General features: G+C 42.1%; 2 protein-coding genes across 11 annotated transcripts in view; one reads left to right on the top strand and one right to left on the bottom strand.

The window, feature by feature from the left end:
- Nucleotides 1-11,864, top strand: part of CSPP1 (centrosome and spindle pole associated protein 1) — a 110,048-nt gene extending 98,184 nt beyond the window's left edge. For all 10 annotated transcript variants that reach the window (XM_056110420.1, XM_056110415.1, XM_056110434.1 and 7 more), the window contains 5 exons: nt 134-180; nt 3,108-3,171; nt 6,962-7,071; nt 8,476-8,614; nt 10,990-11,864. In XM_056110420.1, the coding sequence (XP_055966395.1) occupies nt 134-180; nt 3,108-3,171; nt 6,962-7,071; nt 8,476-8,614; nt 10,990-11,201 (572 nt within the window). In that variant the 3' untranslated portion in view covers nt 11,202-11,864. The remainder of the gene's footprint in view (nt 1-133; nt 181-3,107; nt 3,172-6,961; nt 7,072-8,475; nt 8,615-10,989) is intronic.
- Nucleotides 11,865-14,503: 2,639 nt separating this feature from the next.
- The window catches only part of ARFGEF1 (ADP ribosylation factor guanine nucleotide exchange factor 1), a 132,162-nt gene continuing 124,215 nt past the window's right edge, over nt 14,504-22,450 (bottom strand). Inside the window, exons 37-40 of the mRNA XM_056130521.1 lie at nt 21,341-21,509; nt 20,179-20,317; nt 18,779-18,896; nt 14,504-15,947 (exon numbers count right to left, since the gene is read on the bottom strand). Of these exons, the coding sequence (XP_055986496.1) occupies nt 15,783-15,947; nt 18,779-18,896; nt 20,179-20,317; nt 21,341-21,509 (591 nt within the window). The 3' untranslated portion in view covers nt 14,504-15,782. The remainder of the gene's footprint in view (nt 15,948-18,778; nt 18,897-20,178; nt 20,318-21,340; nt 21,510-22,450) is intronic.

The raw sequence follows: 22,450 nt of genomic DNA, 5'->3' as shown, positions 1-22,450 counted from the left end.
TTTTATACTTATTAACATAGTGTCTCTAAATGTATTTTAAAGTTAATAAAATAATTTATAATAGAGATCTAGTCAAGATATTCTGAAATGTATTTTCATTAACTTTTTGTTTTTTGTTGCCCATTGACTACAGTTTACTTGGGTGCTGTATCAGGTGCTAAAGCAAGAGATCACAGCATGGTAAGAAACTTAATTACAGTCTTTCAAGTTATTTTGGGGGGATGAAATTTTTAGGACTGTGATAAATTATGCCAGTTTTGAGTTTTTCCAGAAATATTAATCTTATCTCTTCAGCATAGTGGGTATTAGAGATGTGTGTAATGTGTAAAGCATATTGTAATGCTTAAGAAGGGGATCAGAGCCAGGCTGTTTGAGTTCATTTGTTTCAGCTGTGTGACTTCAGGCACTTAATTCTGTCTCAGTTGCCTATTCTGTAAAGTGGGAGAACAGGACACGCCCCTGCAGGTGATTATAATGGTTGAATTAATACTTGCAAGGCACTTTAGGGATAGGTTAGGAATGAAGTAATTATTACTATAAAAAGTATTTTGAAGGGTTGTTTTAAGGATCAAGTGAAATAATACATGGGGGCTGGAGCGATAGCACAGCGGGTAGGGCGTTTGCCTTACAGGCGGCCAACCCAAGTTCGATTCACAGCATCCCATATGGTCCCTTGAGCACTGCCAGGAGTAATTCCTGAGTGCAGAGCCAGGAGTAACCCCTGTGCATCGCCATGTGTGACCCAAAAAGAAAAAAGAAAAAAAAAAGAATACATGAAAACTTCTACAATTAGATAACCCTATAAGTATAGTCTAGGAGTCTCCTTAGTATTAACAATAGATGAGTCTACAATAAACATAGGGGCTTTGGACTGGAGAGATAATAGGGCAGGAAGGACATGTACCTAGCACATGGCCGACCTTGATTTGGTCTCCAGCACCACATACAGGCCCCTAAGTACCATCAGGAGTGATCCATCCCTAAGCGCAGCCCAGTATGGTCCAACCCCTCCTTTCACCCTACCCCCCTCATAGTGTTGAGTACTATAAAGAAAACAAAATATTACTGTGAAGGGCTCTCCTGATGGTGTTCAAAGGCTACTCCCAGCTCTGTGCTCCAGTGTCACTCAGTGGTGCTTGGAGGACCATACAGTGCTTGGGAATTGAACCAGGTTTGCTGAGTGCAAGGCAAGTGCCCTATGGATTCAGCCCCCAAGAGCATTACTCTTAATCTGAGAGGGGAACATCTCTGCAAAGTCTGAAAAGCTTGAGCCATTTTCATCCTACAAATATTCATTGTGCTGGGGAGATAGCAGCTCAAGTGTAGAGCAGATGGTTAATGTGTGAAGCCCTGCGGTTGATTCCCAGTATCACCTGCCTCTTATCCCCGACCCATTGCTGGGGTGTGGCCCTGGTGACCCCTGAGTACCACTCGGCGTGGTCCCCAGCACACACCAAACAGTGGTAATTGAATACATAGATGAACAGGTTCTTAAGTGCTGTGTATAGGAGTGCACATTATTGTAAGAATGAGTGAAAGGAGCTGGATTTTATAGTCTCTGAGTCTTGGCTGTTGATGGGATTACACGGCGCCAGGGGGCCAGGTGGTGGGTGTGACCCCAGCCTACTGGAATTTGGAGGATCTGGGTGGAGGATGCTCGACTCCAATCCGAGTAGGCTTGGAGATCTCGGCCCCGGAACCCGCGTGGATTTGTCCCTCTGCCAGTACCTTCATGTGTGCGGAGAGTGGTCTCGCCATGGTGGTGGCTGGTCCTGGAGGTCTTCGGCTGCCGGAGCCCTGGTCGGGGTGGGGAGGAAAGCTCAACCCGCTCCCCTCCAAGGGACCCCGGCGAGGAACAGCCAGGCGCAGGGGCAGGAAACTGACTGCACTGGTCTCGTCCGGGAGCTGCATTTTGTAGTCTCTGAGTCTTGGCCGCTGATGGGATTACACGGCGCCAGGGGGCCAGGTGGTGGGTGTGACCCCCGCCTACTGGAATTTGGAGGATCTGGGTGGAGGATGCTCGACTCCAATCCGAGTAGGCTTGGAGATCTCGGCCCCGGAACCCGCGTGGATTTGTCCCTCTGCCAGTACCTTCATGTGTGCGGAGAGTGGTCTCAGCATGGTGGTGGCTGGTCCTGGAGGTCTTTGGCTGCCCGAGCCCTGTTCGGGGCGGGGAGGAAAGCTCAACCCCCTCCCCTCCAAGGGGCCCCGGCGAGGAACAGCCAGGCGCGGGGGCAGGAGACTGCACTGTTCTCGTCCGGGAGCTGGATTTTATAGTCTCTGAGTCTTGGCATTTGCGGCCCTGTGACATCTTATCAGGACATCTTTTTTATGACATCTTATTATCTCATTCCTACTTTGGACAAACTTGCAGGCTATCGAATGTAGCCTGCCCACAGGGCAGAGTCTGGCAAACTCCCCGTGGCGTACCAAATATGCCAAATACCAGTAACAATGATGGGTCTCATTCTCCTAAAGAGCCTTGAATATAATCTCAGGGCTAGGATGAAAGAGACGTTACTGGGGCCTGCTCGAGGCAATCGACGAATAACAGGATGATGAAATGAATGAAATGAGTAAAAGGAATAAAAATGCTTGCTCTCTGCAGCTTCCTTTTGTGAGGGAGAAAGGAAGGGGATTTGAGAGGTGTTAGGGAGAGAATGTTTGCATTTGAAATTAGAGTGGGCATTACTGAGTGACATTCAAATGAGGATAGCAGAGAGGTGGAAATAATAAGTGCACTTTAAGGTTTACTACATGAATGCATCTCAGCAGCAGTGGTGTAAAGACTCAGTATTTAAGTGGGCTCATTGCTTCATATACTGTTATATTTTCATCAGCAAGCTAGGCTTTTAACTTCAGCCATAATGGGATGGAGAAATGGAGTTAGGGAGTGAACAGCTTGGCTTGTTTGAGCCTCTAGTCTTTAACTGGTGCTGAGACTCGAGGCAGGAGGTTTATGTGCTTCATCGTCCTGGGCATTTGTATGCAGTACAGGACAGCTATGGCCAGTCCTAGCTCCATCCCGTACTCCTTCCGGGTTCGGGTCAGTGTGGTGACTTCTGCTTCTTAATGCAAATTTGCATTTTTTCCCACGTTTCTTTTAGCCCAGAGATGATGACAATGACTTCTTGAAAAATTCTTTATTAGAATCTGATAGTGCTTTTATTGGTGAGTATATTTATTATAATAATCTTTTGAATATTATCTTTATTGTTACAAGATTTCCGTGTTCTTTGTTGCATAAGATAATTAAAGGAATATTGTGGTTTACTCACTGAATAAAATATATGATTTAGAAAAACTAAAGGTAGCTTTGGAAGTATTAGGAAATGTTTTCTCAAAAACCAGCATGTGTTTTTATAGCAGCTTTACTTAAAATAACTAATAACTGGAATTAGTCCAGATATTTTGCAACATGGGAATAGTTAAACTGTTATATATCTCATACCATGGAATATTACTAGATACTAAAAAGGAACAAATTCTTGATTCATGAAGTAACTTAAAGGGAAGTATTATCAAGCAAAAGAAGCACCACTTTCCAAAAGTTACACATCCGAGGATTCCATTTATGTAACATTTTTGAAATGATAAATTTATTTAGTAGTTGCTAGAATGGGAGGTAGGGAGAAGAGTGTACAGTTCAAAGAGGGAGACGTCAGGTATCCTTTTGGCCTTTGGAACAGGTTAGGGGTGGGGGAGAGTTGAGAATCAGAGATAAACAAGCAACAAAATAATACAGACCTTGATACATGCAAGCACCCAAATGAATACAAGTAATGCTGGGGAAGGTTTTTTTTTGTTTGTTTGTTTTAATTTTTATTAGTGAAACACCATGAGGTACAGTTGTAGACTTACAAATTTTGTGCTTGGGTTTCAGTTGGGGAAGTTTTTAAAACATATATCAGTATATCAGTATCATTATCCTGATGTGAAATTGTTGAGCCTGTTTTGGTGAAAATTAGAAAAATGTATAGATTAAAACAAATCATTGTTTTTGGGCCACACGTGGCCCAAACAATAATCCTATTGTATATCAGGGTTCATTCCTCACCTCTGCACTCAAAAAATTACTCCTGGTTGGTGCTCAGGCGACCATATAGGATGTCAGAGATCAAACCTATGGTTTGCATGCAAGGCAAACGCCCTACTTGTTGCACTTTCTCTCTGGTCCCTTGATTTTTTATTTCTTAAAATTTTATGTGACTCTGCAGTTACTTCAATGAAAAAAATCATAAATATAATTCACATATGTAAAGTTATCAGGGGATCTTTTTTCTTTCTTTTCTTACTTTTTTTTTTTTTTTTTGCTTTTTGGGTCACACCCGGCAATGAACAGGGGTTACTCCTGGCTCTGTACTCAGGAATTACTCCTGGCGGTGCTCAGGGCACCATATGGGATGCTGGGAATCGAACCCGGGTCAGCCTCATGCAAGGCAAACACCCTACCCGCTATGCTATAGCTCCAGCCCCCTAGATCTTTTTTTCTTAAGTACTGTAATATACATTTATTTAGTAGTTTATTTATGCCCAGTGGATGCCTAAACTGAATAGTGTAGAACCCTTCATGTAGTATGTTTTTCTATATATAATTTGTGATTAAAACTTAGCTTATAGACTAAACACAATAAGAGATTAACAAAAAATTGTATTAAAATAGGCTCGGTAGTAGCTGGAGTGATGTATAGTGGGTAGGGCACTTGGCCTTATATGTGGCTAACGTGGGTTTTATCCCCATCACCTCATGAGGTCCTCAAATCCACCAGGAGTGATCCCTGAGGGCAGAGCCAGGAGTAAGCCCTGAGGACTGCTGGGTCTGACATCCAAACAAACAACCACCAACAAAATAGGCCAGTTATAAGTATAATGAAAGTTTTATAAACTTAGTCTCTTTCAAAATAATACTATTGTTTGTAATATTTTCCAACCACAGCTGACTGGAGGTAAGTGAAATTACAGCTAAGGGTGGGCCAGTATAGCTGAGTGTTATGGTCATTAGCATGGTCTTCCTAGGACTAGCAAGGAATTAATTACCTTTTCTACATAATGTGTTTAATATAATAGAAATTTCAAACTCTCCTGTATTTGTATCTTAAATTTGTTTAGTGCGTTCTTTCCAAGGAGATCTTATTGTAAAGGGGAAAGATGGAGAAACCAGGGCAACAGGGCTGGGAGGAGAGCCGAGTCTGTGACGTCTTGGGGATGTACGAGCTGTCCTGCTAACCAGGAAGTCCTGGCACTCAAAATAGAGTTTGGGGGCTGGAGAGATCGTACAGGGCTTAAAGCACTACCCTTGCGTGTGGCTAAGCAGTAGCAGAAGAGGCCTCTGAGCAGAGCCAGGGCCTCTGAGCACTGTGGGATATGGCCCGAAGTCACTTTCCCCCAACCCCCCCCCCCCCCAATTTAATTGAAGCCCTATAAGTTCCAAAGTTGTTCATAGTTGGGTTTTTTACACACAGTATTCCATGGTTCCCCTGGCTCAGGCGCCCCCAACACCCCGACCCTCCCCAGCCTGCCATCTTGACAGAACTTTTTAAGTTTGGTTATTAAAGTTTAAGTCTCGTGATTTCAATGTTATTGACTCTGATTTGGATATTTAGCTCTATCAGTCTTAACACCGCCAATGTACCTGAATCCCTTTGGCCCCTGTTCCCATTGCTTCTTGTCTATTTCTTTTTCCCTTCTTCTTCACTGTTTTATTCCTTCTCGCTAGAGTCTAGGGCCACTAAAATAACCTCTGTGACCCTCTGCCCCAAAGATACTGTTTTGGCATATCTCATTTTACTCTTGACCTAATACTAGGCCAATATAACAAGCAAGTTTTGGGAGCGTACTGTCTAAGCAGGGTGACAACAGTTAACACTAGTGTAGTGCATAATTGAACACTGCTATGAAAGTAGAGCTTTAATGTTCTTCCATAACAGCATGGTGATTATGTGAGGTTTATATGTTACGCTAGTACGGGAAACATTTTATGGTTTACACTAAGGCAGGTGATACATTGCATACTTTAAACTAGTATAATATTATGTTTCAAAAGCCCAAATTAACTATATGTAAAAAAGTAAGTAAGTAAAAGTAAAGGCCCTCCCGTTGATCATCGATTTGCTCGAGCGGGCCCAGTAACGTCTCCATTGGAGACTTTGTTGTTACTGTGTCTGACATATCGAATACATCACGGGGAGCTTGCCAGGCGAGATACTCTCGGTAGCTTGCCGGGCTCTCCAAGAGGGGTGGAGGAATCGAACTCGGGTCGGCCATGTTGGCTGCGTGCAAGGTAAACGCCCTACAGCTGTGCTATAGCAATAAGAAAAAGAAAAAGACACAAAAAAATAATTAGAAACCTTCCATGATAGCAAATCCCAGGTGATTATTGGTTAATTCTAACAAACACTTAGGGGAGAATGAATGATACCACTTTCTAATAAAGACTTCCAGATAGCTTTCCTCCTGTATATTTTCCACAAAACAGAAACAGGGGAAGGACTAACTATATCTGATCAGAATTACCCAAATACCAAAAGCAGATTAAAAACACCACAGGAAAATGACCGATTATATGTCTCGTGGACATGCATGCAAACATAAAACATTTAATTGCAAAATAAATCCAATAGTGTATAAAAATAATTCCATATACCAAAGCCAAGTAGGATTTATGTCAGGTATATAAAACTGGTTTAGAAACATCCTGATATACACTTATCAAAACTGGTTTATACTCATTCATTTTGTCTGTTGTAATGATAAATTAAGGAGGAAGTCACTGGACATTATTAATTGGTGCAGAAAGACATTCAACAAAAAAAGTATTTTAAAAAGTCTTGGCTTAACTGAGTAAAAGAATTTGGAGGATTGGGGACATAGACCAAAGGGCTGGATTTGATCCCCAGCACCACATGGTCCCCTTGGGGAAGAAGCACTGATGGCTGTTTGAGTCTCCCTGTGTTTCTCCTAGGTGCCTACGGTGAGACGTACCCTGCCATCGAAGATGATGCGCTGTTTCCTTCACCGCAGCCTCCCTCTGCCAGGGAGCGCAGGAGGAACAAAATGAAGGATCTGGATATTGTATGTAGGAAATAACTTTCTTTCCCCCTTTTCCAGTTTACAGTGTGTTCAGACCTACGCTAAATTGGGATAGTCGAGTGAAGAGGACTTGCTTGTTCCACGAGGTGGACAGGAGTTGGATTCTCAATCCCCAAAGTGGGCAGTTCTGCTCCTGGGGACTTTTGAACAGTTCAAGTAGTGGTAGGCTCAGGTGCAATTGGGGGGCAATTTTTTTGCAAAAAAGGTAGATTTACTAGAAAGGGTGTGGGCAGCAGTGGCATGTTTAGTGCTTCTTCCCCTCCACCCCTGACCCCCAAAAGGAGCTTGTAGGATGGATACTTTGGGGAATCTCTTTTCTGAACTCACCTGCCCATCTGGATGACCCTGCACAGATCAATAAACTTTATTGCACTGGCTTTCTTGGGTTTGCTTTGGGCCACACCCAGCAATGCCCAGGACTTACTCCTGGTGCACACGCAGGGATCACTTCCTGGTGTGCTCTGGGGACCATATGTGGTGCTGGGGAGCAAACCTGAATCAGCCACGTGCAAGGCAAACACCATATCCACTGTACCGTCACTCCAGCCCCATACTGTTGGTACTTTTTTCTATTTCCTTGGATGACCACGTTATAAACTCTTTACCTGTCTGGCAGAGTCTGCCATGGAAATGTTAGTTCCTCAGAAGAATTATACATTGTTGAGGTAGACCCATGGGGCAGTGCTTAACCTAAGATAATGAAAGCTACTTCTATTTTAAGTTTTAGCTCTGCAGTTAAAGCCAATAATTCTTTGAGTTAATTTTTGTGCACAGTAAGAAGGGTTGGTACAGATTCATTCGTTTTCATGTGGACATCACGATGTATCAGCTTCAGTGTAAAGACAATGTAAAGATAATTCTATTCCCTTGGTTCTATTCATTATGAACTTTTTTTGCTCCTCTGTCTGTAATGTATGGATTTATTTCTGAACTCATTTCTGTCCTGTTGCTCAGTGTCTATCCTAATACCAGTACTATGCTGCCTCACATAGATGGAATGAAGACCCTATTTCCATTTCTTCCTTTCATGTCTTGCCATTCCTAATCTCTGTCTATTCTGGCAGTATGTTATCAATGCTATACTCTCATCTGCACTTACATAGAAATACTAGGATTTAGAATGTAAATGCTATAAAAGATTGCCTTTTGTTTTATTTTTGTTCATATATAATTTTTGGCATTGTTTTGGGGACATACCTGTCAGGGCTTCTGGTGAGGCTTGGGGGGGGGCATACTGGGTGCTGGGGATCAAATCTGGATTGGGTGGGTGCCAATCAAACACTAAACCTGCTGTGTACACTCTATAAGGCTCTGTTGATACATTTATATGGGCAAAATCAATTTTGTTAATGATCATTTCTGATTCTTTGTGGTTTTTAACTATAGGATAATAGTCGTCCTGAAGTACCACCAGATAATCTCTCTTTAAAATCCATATCCAGTATAAGTATTGATCAACTTAGAACAAGAAATGAGGAACGGATGCGAAGACTGAATGAACTTCAGAATAGGCCTATTAATACAGGTAAAGAGCCAAGTGAATGATCCATAGCAATTTTGTTTATAAGTTTAAAATCTGCTTCTCTGTTTTCACTGATTGTTGGGGGAAAAGATGGAACGAGTTTTGAAATCTTTTGGGTTGGAGGGCTGATGACATGGTAGTGCTCTAAGTTGGGGTTTATCCAGCATAAAGTGGGAGCCTGGACTAATTTCGCGCCTGGATTTGTAACAGAGAGTGCTTGTTTGAGAGGACTGTAATCAGGCAACTTTTTGCTTATTACATGCATTGACTTCACTTTCATCAGGGTCACAGTGTCAGCACTTCCCTTACTAAAGTGAGAGATGTCAGAAATCCTTTAGCTAACACAAAGGCAGATTGATTACCCTTCACATGCATGGCTTTCTGTACCATGGACAAAGCAAAATAGCTTTTGACTGAAATCAAGCTCAGCTCTTACTGGGTTTGCTACAGTAAGTGCTGTCAGGTAGGACTCCTTAGGCAATGAACAACTCTGCCCTCTCTCTGCTTTTGAGCCATACCCAACAGTACTCGGGACTTCCTCTTGGCTCTGAGCTCAGGGATCACTTCTGGCAGTGCTCAGGGGACCTATGTGGTGCCAGGGATGTAACCTGGGTCAACAGTAGCTGTTCAATTTACTACTCTCCATGTGCTACTTTTTTATGTTGGTGCCTCTAGTCATTGAGGTAGGTAAAGGGACAATTTTATAGAGATTAAGCTTTCTTGTATTATTAGTTTTAGTAGTAAATGGTAGAGTGGTTCGAACCATTCTTTTAATTAAGAACATGATGATGCTGTTCCACAATTTGTAAAAAATTACGATTTGAGAGCTACTAGTGATATAGACAGGCATCAAAATGGTAAACTTTATTTACTTTTCTAATAGGAATTAAGGTAATTTTAGATCCTCTAATACTGTATTAATTTGAAACTGTGCTCAACCCTTAGCAACGAAGATTGGTATGGAATTGATTGTAATGATCAGTTTCATACCAAATATTAAATGATAAACTGATTAAATATTTATCATACCTAGAGAAATGTGAAATAGCACTAAAGCTTTTCTTTTGTTTTACAAAAATGTACCCGAAAGTTGCCTGTTTGGTTTTTGGGGTCTTTTTTTCCCCTTTGGTGTCTGAGCCACACCTTGCTCTGATTAGGATTGCTCCTTGCTCTGTACTGAGGGATCACTCCTCAGGAACATGTGGTGCTGGGATTTAATTAGGGGACAAGCAAGGCATCTTTAACCCCTCTACTATCTCTCTGGCCCTGAAAATTAGTTATAAATTTAGAACTAATGAGTTTTTTGTATGGATATTCTTTGTTTTGTACTGGGGCCACTCCTGGCAGTGCTCAGGGCCTAATCCAGGCTCTGCACTCAGGGATCAGCCCTGGTAGAGCTCGAGGAATGAAATACCAGGGATTGAATGCACGTTGGATGCATGTAAGCAAATGCCCTATCTGCTGTATTATTGCTCAGGTCCTATATTTAAATAAAATAGAACATTTTAACAAAGTTTTCTGCCTTCTAAAATTTTTTTTTCAAACATTGTCTTTTCAAACAGGAGCTTTTTGGTACGGTGTGGATTGATTCTCATTAAACTGATTGCGTATAATCCTTTGCTGAGCTAACCCATCACAGACCAGGAGTATAATTTAAAAAAAGAAGAAGAAGAAGAAAAAGGCACACCACACGATAGATTTTCCTATAATGTTTTATAGTAATTAAGATACTGATATAGACGTTGAGTGTGATTCAGTTCAAGAATTAAATTATAAATCCACCTCTTCAACAGCCTGTTGATTAGGTTAAGACAGTTATTTTGGCCATCTAGTGATTCTCTTATAGCAGTGTTATATAGGTTGTTTTTTTAATTTTTGGACCACATTTGGTGATCCTTGGGGATTATTCCTGGCTCCGCACTTAGCACTCAGGAATCATATCTGGTGGTGCCTGGGAGACCATCTGGATGCCAGAGATAGAGCCTGGGTAGACTGTGTGCAAGTCAAACACCTGCTTTATTCTCTCTCCAGTCCCCAGGCTGAACCTTGCTCAGACCTTGCTAAGTTCAAGTTTTCATGCAGTACCAAGTTCCTCAAGGTCACACAAAATGAGATTGCCTCAAGCGTACAGCCAGCTTGTTACCTGGCAGTCTCCTCTGCCATCCTTTGCTATAGGAGTGCTGGCACTGCAGAACTCACCTACCCATTAATCTTTCCCGATTAGCTTTCCTCTCTCTAAAATGAGAATTTGCACCAAACATTAAAGCATCAGAACACTGTGGAAAATGCAGGGTTGAACTGAGGTAGGTTAGAGGTCATCTCTGTGTCATCTGCCTCTCACCTGGGTCACTGAGACAGGTCTCCCTTGCTTCCTTTAGATGATGAGAGTTCCCTGGTTGACCCTGACGACATCATGAAGCAAGCAGGTGATGATGGATCCAACTCTGTCGCCACTGAACCCTGGCTCCGCCCTGGCACCTCAGAAACACTGAAAAGATTCATGGCAGAGCATCTGAACCAGGAGCAGCAGCAGGTTCCGGGCAAACCAGGCACTTTCAATTGGCAGGGCCTGTCCACTGCACATGGTTAAAGTGGATTTGTTCTGACACAGCAGTGCCTTTAAAGTGGGAAAAGAATGTTGAATTCTAATCTTTAGTATACATGTGCTACTTCTGACCTTTGGAGGTTTTCATGTTCCATCTGTATATTGTATCTTCTTTTCCATGATGATGTATATGATGTATATAATGTACATAAATAAAAGGCCATGATTATTAATTTATATAACGTAGAATTGTAAAGAATTATTTTTGCACAATTTTGTCATAAATTAGGGTGATGATAAATTCTTGGAATCAGCTACCGTATGTGCATTATTTTAAATTCTGCTTGTCAATAAGGTGAATAAAACAGTACTGTAAGACAGTACTGTAAGACAGTACTGTAAAACCAGAATACCCTCTTATATGTACGTTTGCTACTGCTATCTTTATTCAGAGTAATTCATTTAGTAAACATAAATATACTAATTGTAGCTGTGACTACATTTCAGTTGCTATGTAATGGAAATCAGATGTACTAGTTATTTATAGCTACTATTCAATATAATGGGAATCAGAATTGATTTTATTTACAAGAGCCATGCACCAAATGTTACATCTTCTGCCTCTATTTTTGTGCCAAAGGCATTGTCTTATGTTTACTAATTTATATGATTTAACTATTTCCTGATAGAAATAAATTATTTTCATTACCTATGTGGATTTATTATTTAACTGGTATTGAGGTTTCTGGACTAAGCTGAGAAGCAGCAGGAACACCCAGGGTGGAGTCTTTGTTTCTCTACTATGAATGGGTGGATTTTCTACTCAATAAACAGCCTAGGAAAAAGGATTAAGCTAAATCTGAGGGGGGGAAAAACATTTTTTTTTACATGTTTCCACTGACACAATAAATGGCAGACAAAAATCAGACATGTTTACCTCAAGAAGTTTCTGGTATTTTATTGGGGCAAGGCAGTGGAGGTATGCTTACCCCACACCCAGAGTGCTCAGGAGTGACCCCTGGTGCTTTTTTGGGGGACATGCAGCGACAGGGTTGGAACTGGGATCAGCCATATGCAAGTAAAGTGCCTAATCTCCTGTGCTGTTTATTTCTGTGGCCAATTTATGATTTGGGGACTTGAGTCAGAGGCCCCACACTTGAATTGGGCTGTAAATGCTGCCAGGATTGGAACCAAGTACTTTAACCTCTATAATCAATTTCTGATGCCCTCAATTTCTGTTGTTTTAGAAGTTCTGACAGGGCCAGAGCTACAGTACAGCAGGAAGGGAGTTTGTCTTGCATCTGGCCAACAAATTCGATCCCCAGCACCCAGCACGGTCTTCCTGAGCCTGCCAGGAGTGATTCCTGAATGTATAGCCAGGGGTAACGCCTGAGCACTGTCACTTGTGGCCTCAAAACAAAAGTTCCAGTTTCATTGAATTTTATACTGAATTTGTATTTTACTGTATATATTTTACCTTTATCCAAAAAATGAATTCTTTGGTCTCCTTTTACAGATAATCTAATACTGTACCATAAACAACCAGGTCATTTGAAACACTAACACCTCAGGTGGAAAGGTCACTGGCTCCCCATCTTATGTATCCAAGTATCCAACTGTGGTTGAGGGGGCTCTGTCTTGTGGCAATAAATATGATACATTTCAAATGTGTTGTTCAATATCTGCGCATTGTCTAAGGTGTGTGAGCAAAACTCAACACTTTAACCCAAATGTGAAATTTCCTTGATGTGTTCCCTTTTCCTTTTAAATGCTACTGTAGGAAACAACTTGAACCAGTTCCTGGGACACAGAATGTTCACTGCACACTATAGATTCAGCATTCACATAGCATAGCATTTTTCAGGGTTATTAATAAATAGACAAGATATTTACTAATATCTTATGATAGAAAAGCAAGGAGTGTAGGATAACACTAGTTTGCCCTTCCTCCCTGGCCACAGGGAGCTTGGGTTTGTTGATTTCTCCCCCAACCTGTCAATTACCTTTGCCTCCTGATCAGACTCTGATGACTTGTAAATATTTTCTCTTCTCCTTAATATCCTTTGCATGATTAGTTACTTCAGAGCAATTACTTTTTGTACAGACACAGGAAGATAGTTAAAAAGACATGCTTCTGTAACTTGGGAGTTAAGTTGACTCCATATAATACTACCTTCTGGACATCTGCTCTCTCAATTAAGCCCTTACTTCCTAGATCCCCCCAAAACAGGGTTCTGATGAGGGACTGGATGGACCCAGGGAAAGCTGTAAGCTACCCTGGCATTGAAATGGGCCAGGCCAAGTGCCACAATACTTAACTATAAGTTACAAGCATGGTCATGGACAAATTCTGGCATGATCCAAAAAGTAATAACTAGATTCAGTCCCTGCTGGGGTTAGGAGTGATTAACCCGGCCTGAGCACTGTAGTCTCAAGTCTGTGGCAAGATGTCCCCAAGAGAGTCACCCTACAAGCCTAAATGTGTCTATTACTGTGTCCATACAGAATGACAAATAGTAGGAAGTAGAATTAAGATGTGAAGTTATCCTGCCCACACAGCAGAGCCTGGCAAGCTCCCCATAATGTATTCGATATGCCAAACACAGTAACCAGTCTCACAATGGAGACGTTACTGGTGCCCGCTCGAGCAAATCGATGATCAATGGGAGGACAGAGCTACAGTGCAGTGCTACTAGTCTAAGGAGAGGAGAAACACAGCTTAGCTGCTCTTTTGCCCTCCTGGGCTGCAAGTGGGCAAAAAGGCTTGATAAACATGTTGATTGTGCTTCCAGGGGGCAGGTGTGTTTAGAGAAGAGGTGGTTAAGGTGGTGGTTGCGGGGAGTTAGAGAGTTGCGGGCAGAGTGAGAGACAGACAGTTGCTTTGGAGAGTTGTCGAGTTAGTGGCAGAGTTGGAGAGAGTAGTGGTGAGAGGGGGAAAGAATTCTGGAGAGAGTTTGGGAGAGATGAGAGATGGAATAAACAGCAACTGATCACCAACCAGCTTGGCCTTCGTTCCTCCTCCATCCACCCATGGCTGTCCCTGGTGGGGAAGCGGTTCGAGAGCACCAAACATGGGCGGTGAGGGAGAGCCCGCGAACATCCATTAATGTGTAATCCCTCATTGTGTCACCCGAGATAAAGTAGTTTTCACAGCTCTGAGGAAGAGAAGATTACACAAAGGAGGAATAGATGCCAGAAGCTGGAGAGAAATGATCAGAACAAAATAATTTGTGGTCCTGGATAAATAACCTTTTTATAGTGTGACTTTAACTGAAAAAAAAAAAAATAAAAACCAAAACAAAACAAAAACATGGGGCAGTGGATTATATAGGTTTTGATTGCATTGATGAAATAATCCAAAAACTTTATTGACCTATAACCTGATTAGAATATGCCAGATGAGAATCAATATTGTACAGAAAGTTGTACAGAATTTTTTACATAAAAAACTTTACATCTGTACCATATACATCTTATCCATCTGAAAAAATTTTCTACATCCACTGTTAATACGGAATGCTTGACATCTTGTCTTTTTTAAACCATCAGAGCACAATTCACAGTATGAATACATTTCCAGTAAATCTAACCTCCCCAAACCATGCCAGAATTGTTATCTTAATATATTCAACATTAAATTCTGTACACAGAGTAAAATCTACATCAAGCCCCACGCCCAAAAGAAAGAAAAGAAATTGACAGCAACCTAGATTCATTTTGCAGTGATTCAAGTTTCGGTCCATGAAGGATCATTCTATTTTAATGGCTCATCTTTAGAAGCCCTAAGAGAAGTATATTACAGGTAGTTATGTCAGAAGGGATATTTTCTACCTCTTTTTGGTGGTTGTTGATCATGACAAGTGTCAGCCACAACAGCTTCGGGCATATTAAACCCTCAAAATTGCCACATCCACTCCCTCCCACCCCCCAAAAACCCCCACAAAATTAAAAAAAAGTTTAACCTAAATGTTTAGTGCATGACAAAATATTATAGGTATTTAGCAAATGAATAAGAAAATAAAGAAATAAAACTGCAGGAAGAACTATATAATGTTTAAGATTTTTATGTTCCAGACCTGCATCTCTGTACATTTTCCATAGAAGGATGATTACCAGTATCTCAGCTTGCCTGAGTGTGCAAAAATCTTCAGAATAAGAATACCATAGTTGCTAAATATCTTTTACCACGAACAATAATTTCTTCTCTCCCACCCCCAATTAAAAACATTTTATCCTTCAAAATACAGCTCTCCTGAGTTGCAGTACTTGCAGAAAGTCAAATCTTAAATCTAGAGTTCTTTGGGTAAATTTCACTTCCACACCTACCAAAAATATCTGGGGCGCCCCCTGCAGTCGAGGATAGGGAAGGACAAACGAGCCTAAGTTGACAATGGATGGATACAGGCTTTCTGCTCAACATGAGCCCAACATGGCAAACAGAATCCATCAGATTATTAAAAGGGACTGGAGCCACTACAAGTCTGCGTTCAAGTTCTAAGCATCTTCACCAGTCACCTCAGAGACTGCAATTCAGAGAAACCATTTTTCAGGTAGGAAACCTCAGCTCCAGAGTCCTTTGAAAGAGCAGAGGGATGTAAACGCCAACAGAAGAATATTAAGATACCATCATTGCTTGTTTACTCCAAGGTCCTGTTCAGGTGGTTGTGATATCTGAAAAACTACTCCAATTCGCAGAAAAAATCTTCTAAGAACAGCGCGAAGTTCAGGAATCAAGTCAAATTGCATAATTTCACATAAGAGAGGGTAGTAGAACGATGCATGAGCTTTAAACTGTGAGGGCGAGGAAAGGAAATATTGTTAAGTGTCTGCACTTTGCAATACAGGACCCCACACTGTCTTCACAGCCCAACCACTTAAAAGTGCATCCTTTTGGACTATGCGTTAATCCAGGCAATCATTTCTGCCCAGAGGGGAAAGGGTGTTGCTCCCTTCCGCCCTCCTCCCTCTGGAAAGAAAGACGGCGGCCACATGGAAGCCTTGTGGACAGCAGGTATGAGCCGGGGGTGTGGGGGCGACTAAAACCTCATGGGAAGGGGGGCGTTCTGGTCCGTCCTTCACGCCCTACCGAGGTCACCAGTTGTCCCCCATGAGCGGCTCTCCAGCACAGCCACAGCCCCAGAAGCACAAGGACTTAATGCAGAACCCAGCAGCTTGGAGCAGAAAAGTGAAAGGACTATGCGTTAATCCAGGCAATCATTTCTGCCCAGAGGGGAAAGGGTGTTGCTCCCTTCCGCCCTCCTCCCTCTGGAAAGAAAGATGGCGGCCACATGGGAGCCTTGTGGACAGCAGGTATGAGCCGGGGGAGTGGGGGCGACTAAAACCTCATGGGTCGGGGGGCATTCTGGTCCGTCCTTCACGCCCTACCGAGGTCACCAGTCGCCCCCCGCGAGCGGCTCTCCAGCACAGCCACGGCCCCAGAAGCACAAGGACTTAATGCAGAACCCAGCAGCTTGGAGCAGAAAAGTGAACGGACTATGCGTTGATCCAGGCCATCAAGTCTGCCGGAGGGGAAAGGGTGTTGCCCCATTCGCCCTCTCCTCTCTGGAAAGAAAGATGGCGGCCACATGGGAGCCTTGTGGACAGCAGGTATGAGCCAGGAGTGTGGGGGCGACTAAAACCTCATGGGAAGGGGGGTGTTTCAGTCCGCCCTTCATGCCCTACCGAGGCCACCAGTTGCCCCCACAAGCGGCTCTCCAACACGGCCACGACTCCAGAACACAGAAACCAATCTCTTAACTATCTGACTTTCTGTAGAAATACTTCCAGGGTCAATAGGTAAAATAGCAGAAATCCAAAACCAACATTTAATTCTTGAACCCAGCTGTAGAAAGCAAATCACTTCACAATGCTTTTTCAGCATGTCTGATTTGGGGGGGGTAAACTCTAAATAATAGTGGTGAATCTTTTATTGAAACAATGAATCTAATCAAAGCAGATAGAGTGTTAACTAGAATTCATCTGCCTCACAGGGATGGGGAGGGGTGGGGGGTGGGGTTTTATTGGGGTTCTTCATGGTAAAAAATAAGTATTGGTAAAGGGAAATGTGTTTGATATTTGCATGACTGAGACATAAACCTGAAAGCTTTGTAACCTTTCCCACAGTGATTCAATTAAAAAAAAAAAAAAAGTGCATCCTTTTAAAAATGAAGACAGAAAAGGGATCTGTAGAAAGCCAGGACGATATTTAGACTGTGAGCTGTCTGTGAGCTGTCCTCCCGTTGTTCATCGATTTGCTCGAGTGGGCCCAGTAATGTTTCCATTGGAGACTTTGTTGTTACTGTGTCTGGCATATCGAATACCTCACGGGGAGCTTGCCAGGCTCTGCCGTGCGGGCGAGATACTCTCGGTAGCTTGCCGGGCTCTCCGAGAGGGGCGGAGGAATTGAACTCGGGTCGGCCATGTTGGCTGTATGCACGGCAAACAGCCCTAGGGATCTGAAAATAATCACTAAAAATCAAACCTAAAAAAAAAAATTTCACCTCAATATAAACATGACTCACTTATTTTGAAAAATATATTCCATTACATTTTCTTGACAAGCATTCTTTTTATCCATGTTTTCCCTGGATAATATATAAATAAAACAGTCCAAAGAGAAAACACAGTTGGGTTTTATAACCTATGGAACAACTAGTAACTTTTGGGGAAAACTACCCTATATCTTATATTGCATTATAAAATAAAGTCTCCAGGCAGATGATATAATCAGAACTTTTAGTTCAAATGGTATATACACTTTGTATCTTTGCTCTAGTTCCTTAACCTGAATATTGGTTAGCTTTCTGTTTTATCTCCTTTCAGCTTTCCACACCTGTCTTCTCTTATGGGAGAAATGCCTTTTTGCTTTGTTGTAGGGCTATACCATGTGGTGTTCAGAGCTCAAGATGGAACCAGGCCAGCCACGTGCAAGGTAAGTGCCCAGCTTGCTGTACTACAGCTCTGGTCTGTGAAATGTCTTTAACCCCCCAACCCCCAAATATGTACTTTTATTTATAGCCAAACATTACATTCACTTTATTTCTATTCATTTAAAATTCTTAAGAGAATTTTCTAGTCTATTCACTAGGGCTCTGGTTTATATGGGATAAATAAATATGCTAAAGGAATAGGAATATAAATAAATATGACCAAAGGCTGAATATGGACGGGGACCACCTTCACCTCAGTTGGGGGAAGGAGCACCTGGACAAGTTTTTAACATGAGGTTGGAGGGGTGAATCCAAAGTCAGAATAGGGGTTAAAGTACACCTGGGAACCTAGTTTCTTATCCAATAGTCCCTGGGCATTCTAAATTCTCCTCAGCTGTATTCTTACAGAATCACTGATGAGAACAGAGCTGGGTAGGGAAGGAAAACACTGAGAACCAAGAAAGGAGCCACAATGGTGCTGTAGAAGGATGCAGCGCTGCCTGGAGTGCGTCATCTACCCATATTCTGAAATATATCTGGGGAACAGGAATACCACAGCAGCTAAATATCTTTTCCACATACACTTACATGCTTCTGCCTCCACCCACCAATGATAAATATTTGCCCCTGCTCTCGCACAATGCACCACACAGGTCCTGTAGAAAGGCCAGGTTGGGTATATTTCATACTTACCCTATTGTCACTTATCTTTAGAACTTTCGTTAGAAATAAAAGCAGTAAGTTAGTCCAAGCTTCCCGATGGCTTTCAGACGTTAAAGTAAGGAAGTAACTTAGTGCTTCACTGCAGACACTGTTAAAAAAAAAAAAAGGTTCATAAACTTTAATATGCTGTTGCAGGCTGGTCTAGTCACTGAGAAACAACAGCTTAGGAAGAGGGTGAATCATTAGCTGTAAGGATTCCACCTGTCCACATACACATCTTTTGTTTTTGAATTAGGAATAAAACCAAAAGATATTATAAAGATGCCACTTGCAACTTAGCAGGAAACTCACATTTTCCTGTTTTGTAACTTTTATTGAATTCAGAGGCAGTATAAGAGCACACACACACAAGCTTGGCATCAAGAAACATGAGTTCTTATCACTAATTGTACAGCTTTAGACTTTTCTGGGCCATAATAGTCTCCTCAATAAAATGGGGAAGTCTCAAAGTTCTACAATATATTTAACTGATCAGAAAACATCCATTCCTTAAGAAAACATAAAAACACAATGCAAATGTCAGTATTCTTTCTGAGTGGTGCTTCATCGTTAGTATGTTAGATTAAAAGAATATACTTTTAATCTGTCATGGAGTATAGAAGGTGAAATAAGTAACATAACAAAAAATGCAAGTATTTTCCCAATTAAATAAAGGCATATTGCACTTTCGAAAATGAATACAAAAACAGAGCATCTATGGGGCCAGAACAATAGGACAGTGGGTAGGGTGCCTGCCTTGCATGGGGCTGACCTGGGTTAGATCCCTGGCACCTCTGATGGTCCCCCAAGTCCTGCCAGGAAGCCCTGAGAACTGCCAGGTGTGGCACAATATCCAAAGGGGAAAAAAATTAAAAAAAAAAAAAAACCTAAAGACTATAAAACTTTTTAAACTGTGAGACAAACTCCAAAGAGGAGTCTTTGGGCTGGAGAGAGAGTACAGTCAGGCAGGGTACTTGCTGTGTGCGTAGCAGACCTGGGTGTCATTTCCAGCACGCCATATGGTCCCCCGAGTCCTGCCAGGGGTCATCCCTGAGCACAGAGCCAGGAGTAAGCCCTATGCACCACTGGATGTGATCCCAATATAAAAAACAAACACAGAAAAAGCCAAACAAACAAAACAAAACCTTTCCCTTTTTTATTAGCGACAACAGACATGAGTGATCATTGTATGAGCTATTGTGCAAAAGCATCTTTCTATATAACTAAATCTGTAACAACTTTGTATGGCCCCCAGGTATCTGCATGGCGCCAGTTTCTCCTAATCAGGAAGCTGGGCTGTGGAATCTGCCCCACACGCAAACTCTATGGACCCTTTCCTGCCTCGTAAAATGCAGCTGCCCAAGTCAAAGACACTTAGCCCAAAGTCTTACTTTAAAAGCCTTTGCTGGACCTCCTCCCAGGCACTAACCCGGCTCTCATCCATGTACATTCGGAAGAGGATGCGCAGCCCACAGGCCAAGCTGCTGGTCTCCTGCTTCAGAAGGTTGGGCTTGGATTTGCCTTTGAAGCCTGCAGAAAGGGGGAAGTGTTCAGAATTAATATAGGAAGGCATCTTACACAGAGGACAGAGAGCCAGCGCTGAGGCATAACCTGCATGTGCCTGGCAGCAGCACATCTGCTCCCACGCAGAAGCTTCTCTTGCTGAGGCCGCCACCCACAGGGTCCCACATGACTTTTATATCTCAAGTTTTCTCCTTTTTCAAGTTGGGAACAAAACACTCAAAGGCACCCAACATTCTATCTGGCATACTGTCGTGTCCACAAATATTAGTGCCTCCTCCCTACTGTTATCATTGTGTCACCTCGCATGTTTCAAATACGGTATTTTTGCATACAACAGATACTATCTCATAAACAGAAAAAAATCAACAATGACAAATTGTGATAAAGTGTCTTGATTAAAATTTTCTCCTTTGAAAAAAAAATGAAATAGAAAAAAAAATTTTCTCCTTTGTGTTAAAACAAACATAACTCCACTTCAATATGTCCTTTGATTCTGAAGTATAGACACTCCCAGATATATAAGACTTTAGAGGCCAGAGAGATAGTACAGTAGGTAGGGCACTTGGCTTGCATGCAGTGACCTAGATTCAATTCCTGGGACCCTGAGCCTCACCAGAAGTGATTCCTGAGCACAGAACTGGGAGTAAGCCCCAAGCACTGTCAGCTGTACCTACCTTTCCCACCAAAAAATAAAAAAAATAAAGAGTTTAGTATCCATGTATTGTTTCTCATAGGAGAGTTTTTAGTACACTGATTCTCAATAGAGAGGTTAAAGATGGCTAAACAATATGAAGATAAAAACAAATGGTCAAAAGCAGCCAAGTAATGAGGGATTAAACAAGGGAAAACAAAGGCACTCAGGAAATACTTAGCTCACTGCAGAGTAGCAGAAACCAGGTTGATAACTTACCTTATGACTTATTAGGGTAAAAGTTGACAAAAAAAATGTCAAGTTGGGAAGAAAAGCAACAAATATGCCTGCCCCATCTATTGATGGTGAAATATTAACCAGGAGTCTATGCACATTACCTGCTTTCCACAGAGCAGTTCTCTGTTCATTGTTGGAATTAAATGCCTTTGCAAATCTATGTGATTCTAATAAGCAGTCCAGCAGCTTAAAAAGTTGTTGTGAGGTTAAAAAGCGGTACATTCCTTGGTCTTGAGTATCAACTCGAACATCAAAATCCACGGAATCTCTCTTTGGAAAACAAACCACCACAGCACATATAGTCACAAATTTTAGTAAACTCAGAATGCAATGCACCCCCAAACTCATGCCATATGAGAGCAACAGGAATAAATCTCTCCCTGTCTCAACAGAAGATAGAAAAAGGCCCATCTTCTGTTAAGAAAATTCCATAAACTTCCTTCCTTGAGACTAAGCACCATCTGCTCCCAACCACATTCCCTACCTGCTCGCTGCCTTGTCTTGTTAACCAGTTTGGAGACCATGGTTTGTGATTATAGTCATTCTCCTAAATAACTGTTTACCTCCTTACTTTAGTAACTGGCTGGTAAAACTGCCTAGTTTATGCCTGCACTGACACAATAAAGAGATAGGTGGGGAAAAGGGTTTCTCTTTAAAAACAGTGGGCTCCGGGTGCTGTGTGGCAATCCTGAACTTTCCTGGTCTGCTCGCCATGTCCAAAAGGTCAAGTTTTCTCCACCCTTAAAAGCCTCCAACTCTTTCCAACTTCATTTGGTGGATGGTATTTCTTCCAATCTCAGCGAGATCAGAAGATGTTAGGAGACCCCCTCCCCCGCCCCCCATACACACACACACACTCCTAGAGCAAATGGACCCACTCTCCTGTATTATAACTCATACCTTGCCTGTCTTCCTGTTTCAATGCTAAGAACTGCCTGCACTTCAATCCCAGGTAAACACCATCCCCCACCTTAGCAGTGATCCACATGAGGCACTAGCTCCATAGTCTGTCACAGACTGTCTGGAGCTGGAGACAATTTATCAAGTAAGGCACTTGCCTTGCATGTGGCCAACCCTGGCTTCATTCATGCCACCACATCATCCCAAAGCACCCACAAATCTGTTTCTCAAATCTGTAATATTCAATTACATGAATATTTCTATCCTCAATATTACATGAATATAATGACAAGTTCACCAAAGGTCACTAA

The sequence above is a fragment of the Sorex fumeus genome, unplaced genomic scaffold (assembly GCF_029834395.1).
Source record: "Sorex fumeus unplaced genomic scaffold, SorFum_2.1 ptg000002l, whole genome shotgun sequence".
NCBI lineage: Eukaryota > Metazoa > Chordata > Mammalia > Eulipotyphla > Soricidae > Sorex > Sorex fumeus.
Note: the sequence above shows the minus strand (reverse complement) of the source record. Positions and strands in the feature narration are given on the sequence as shown.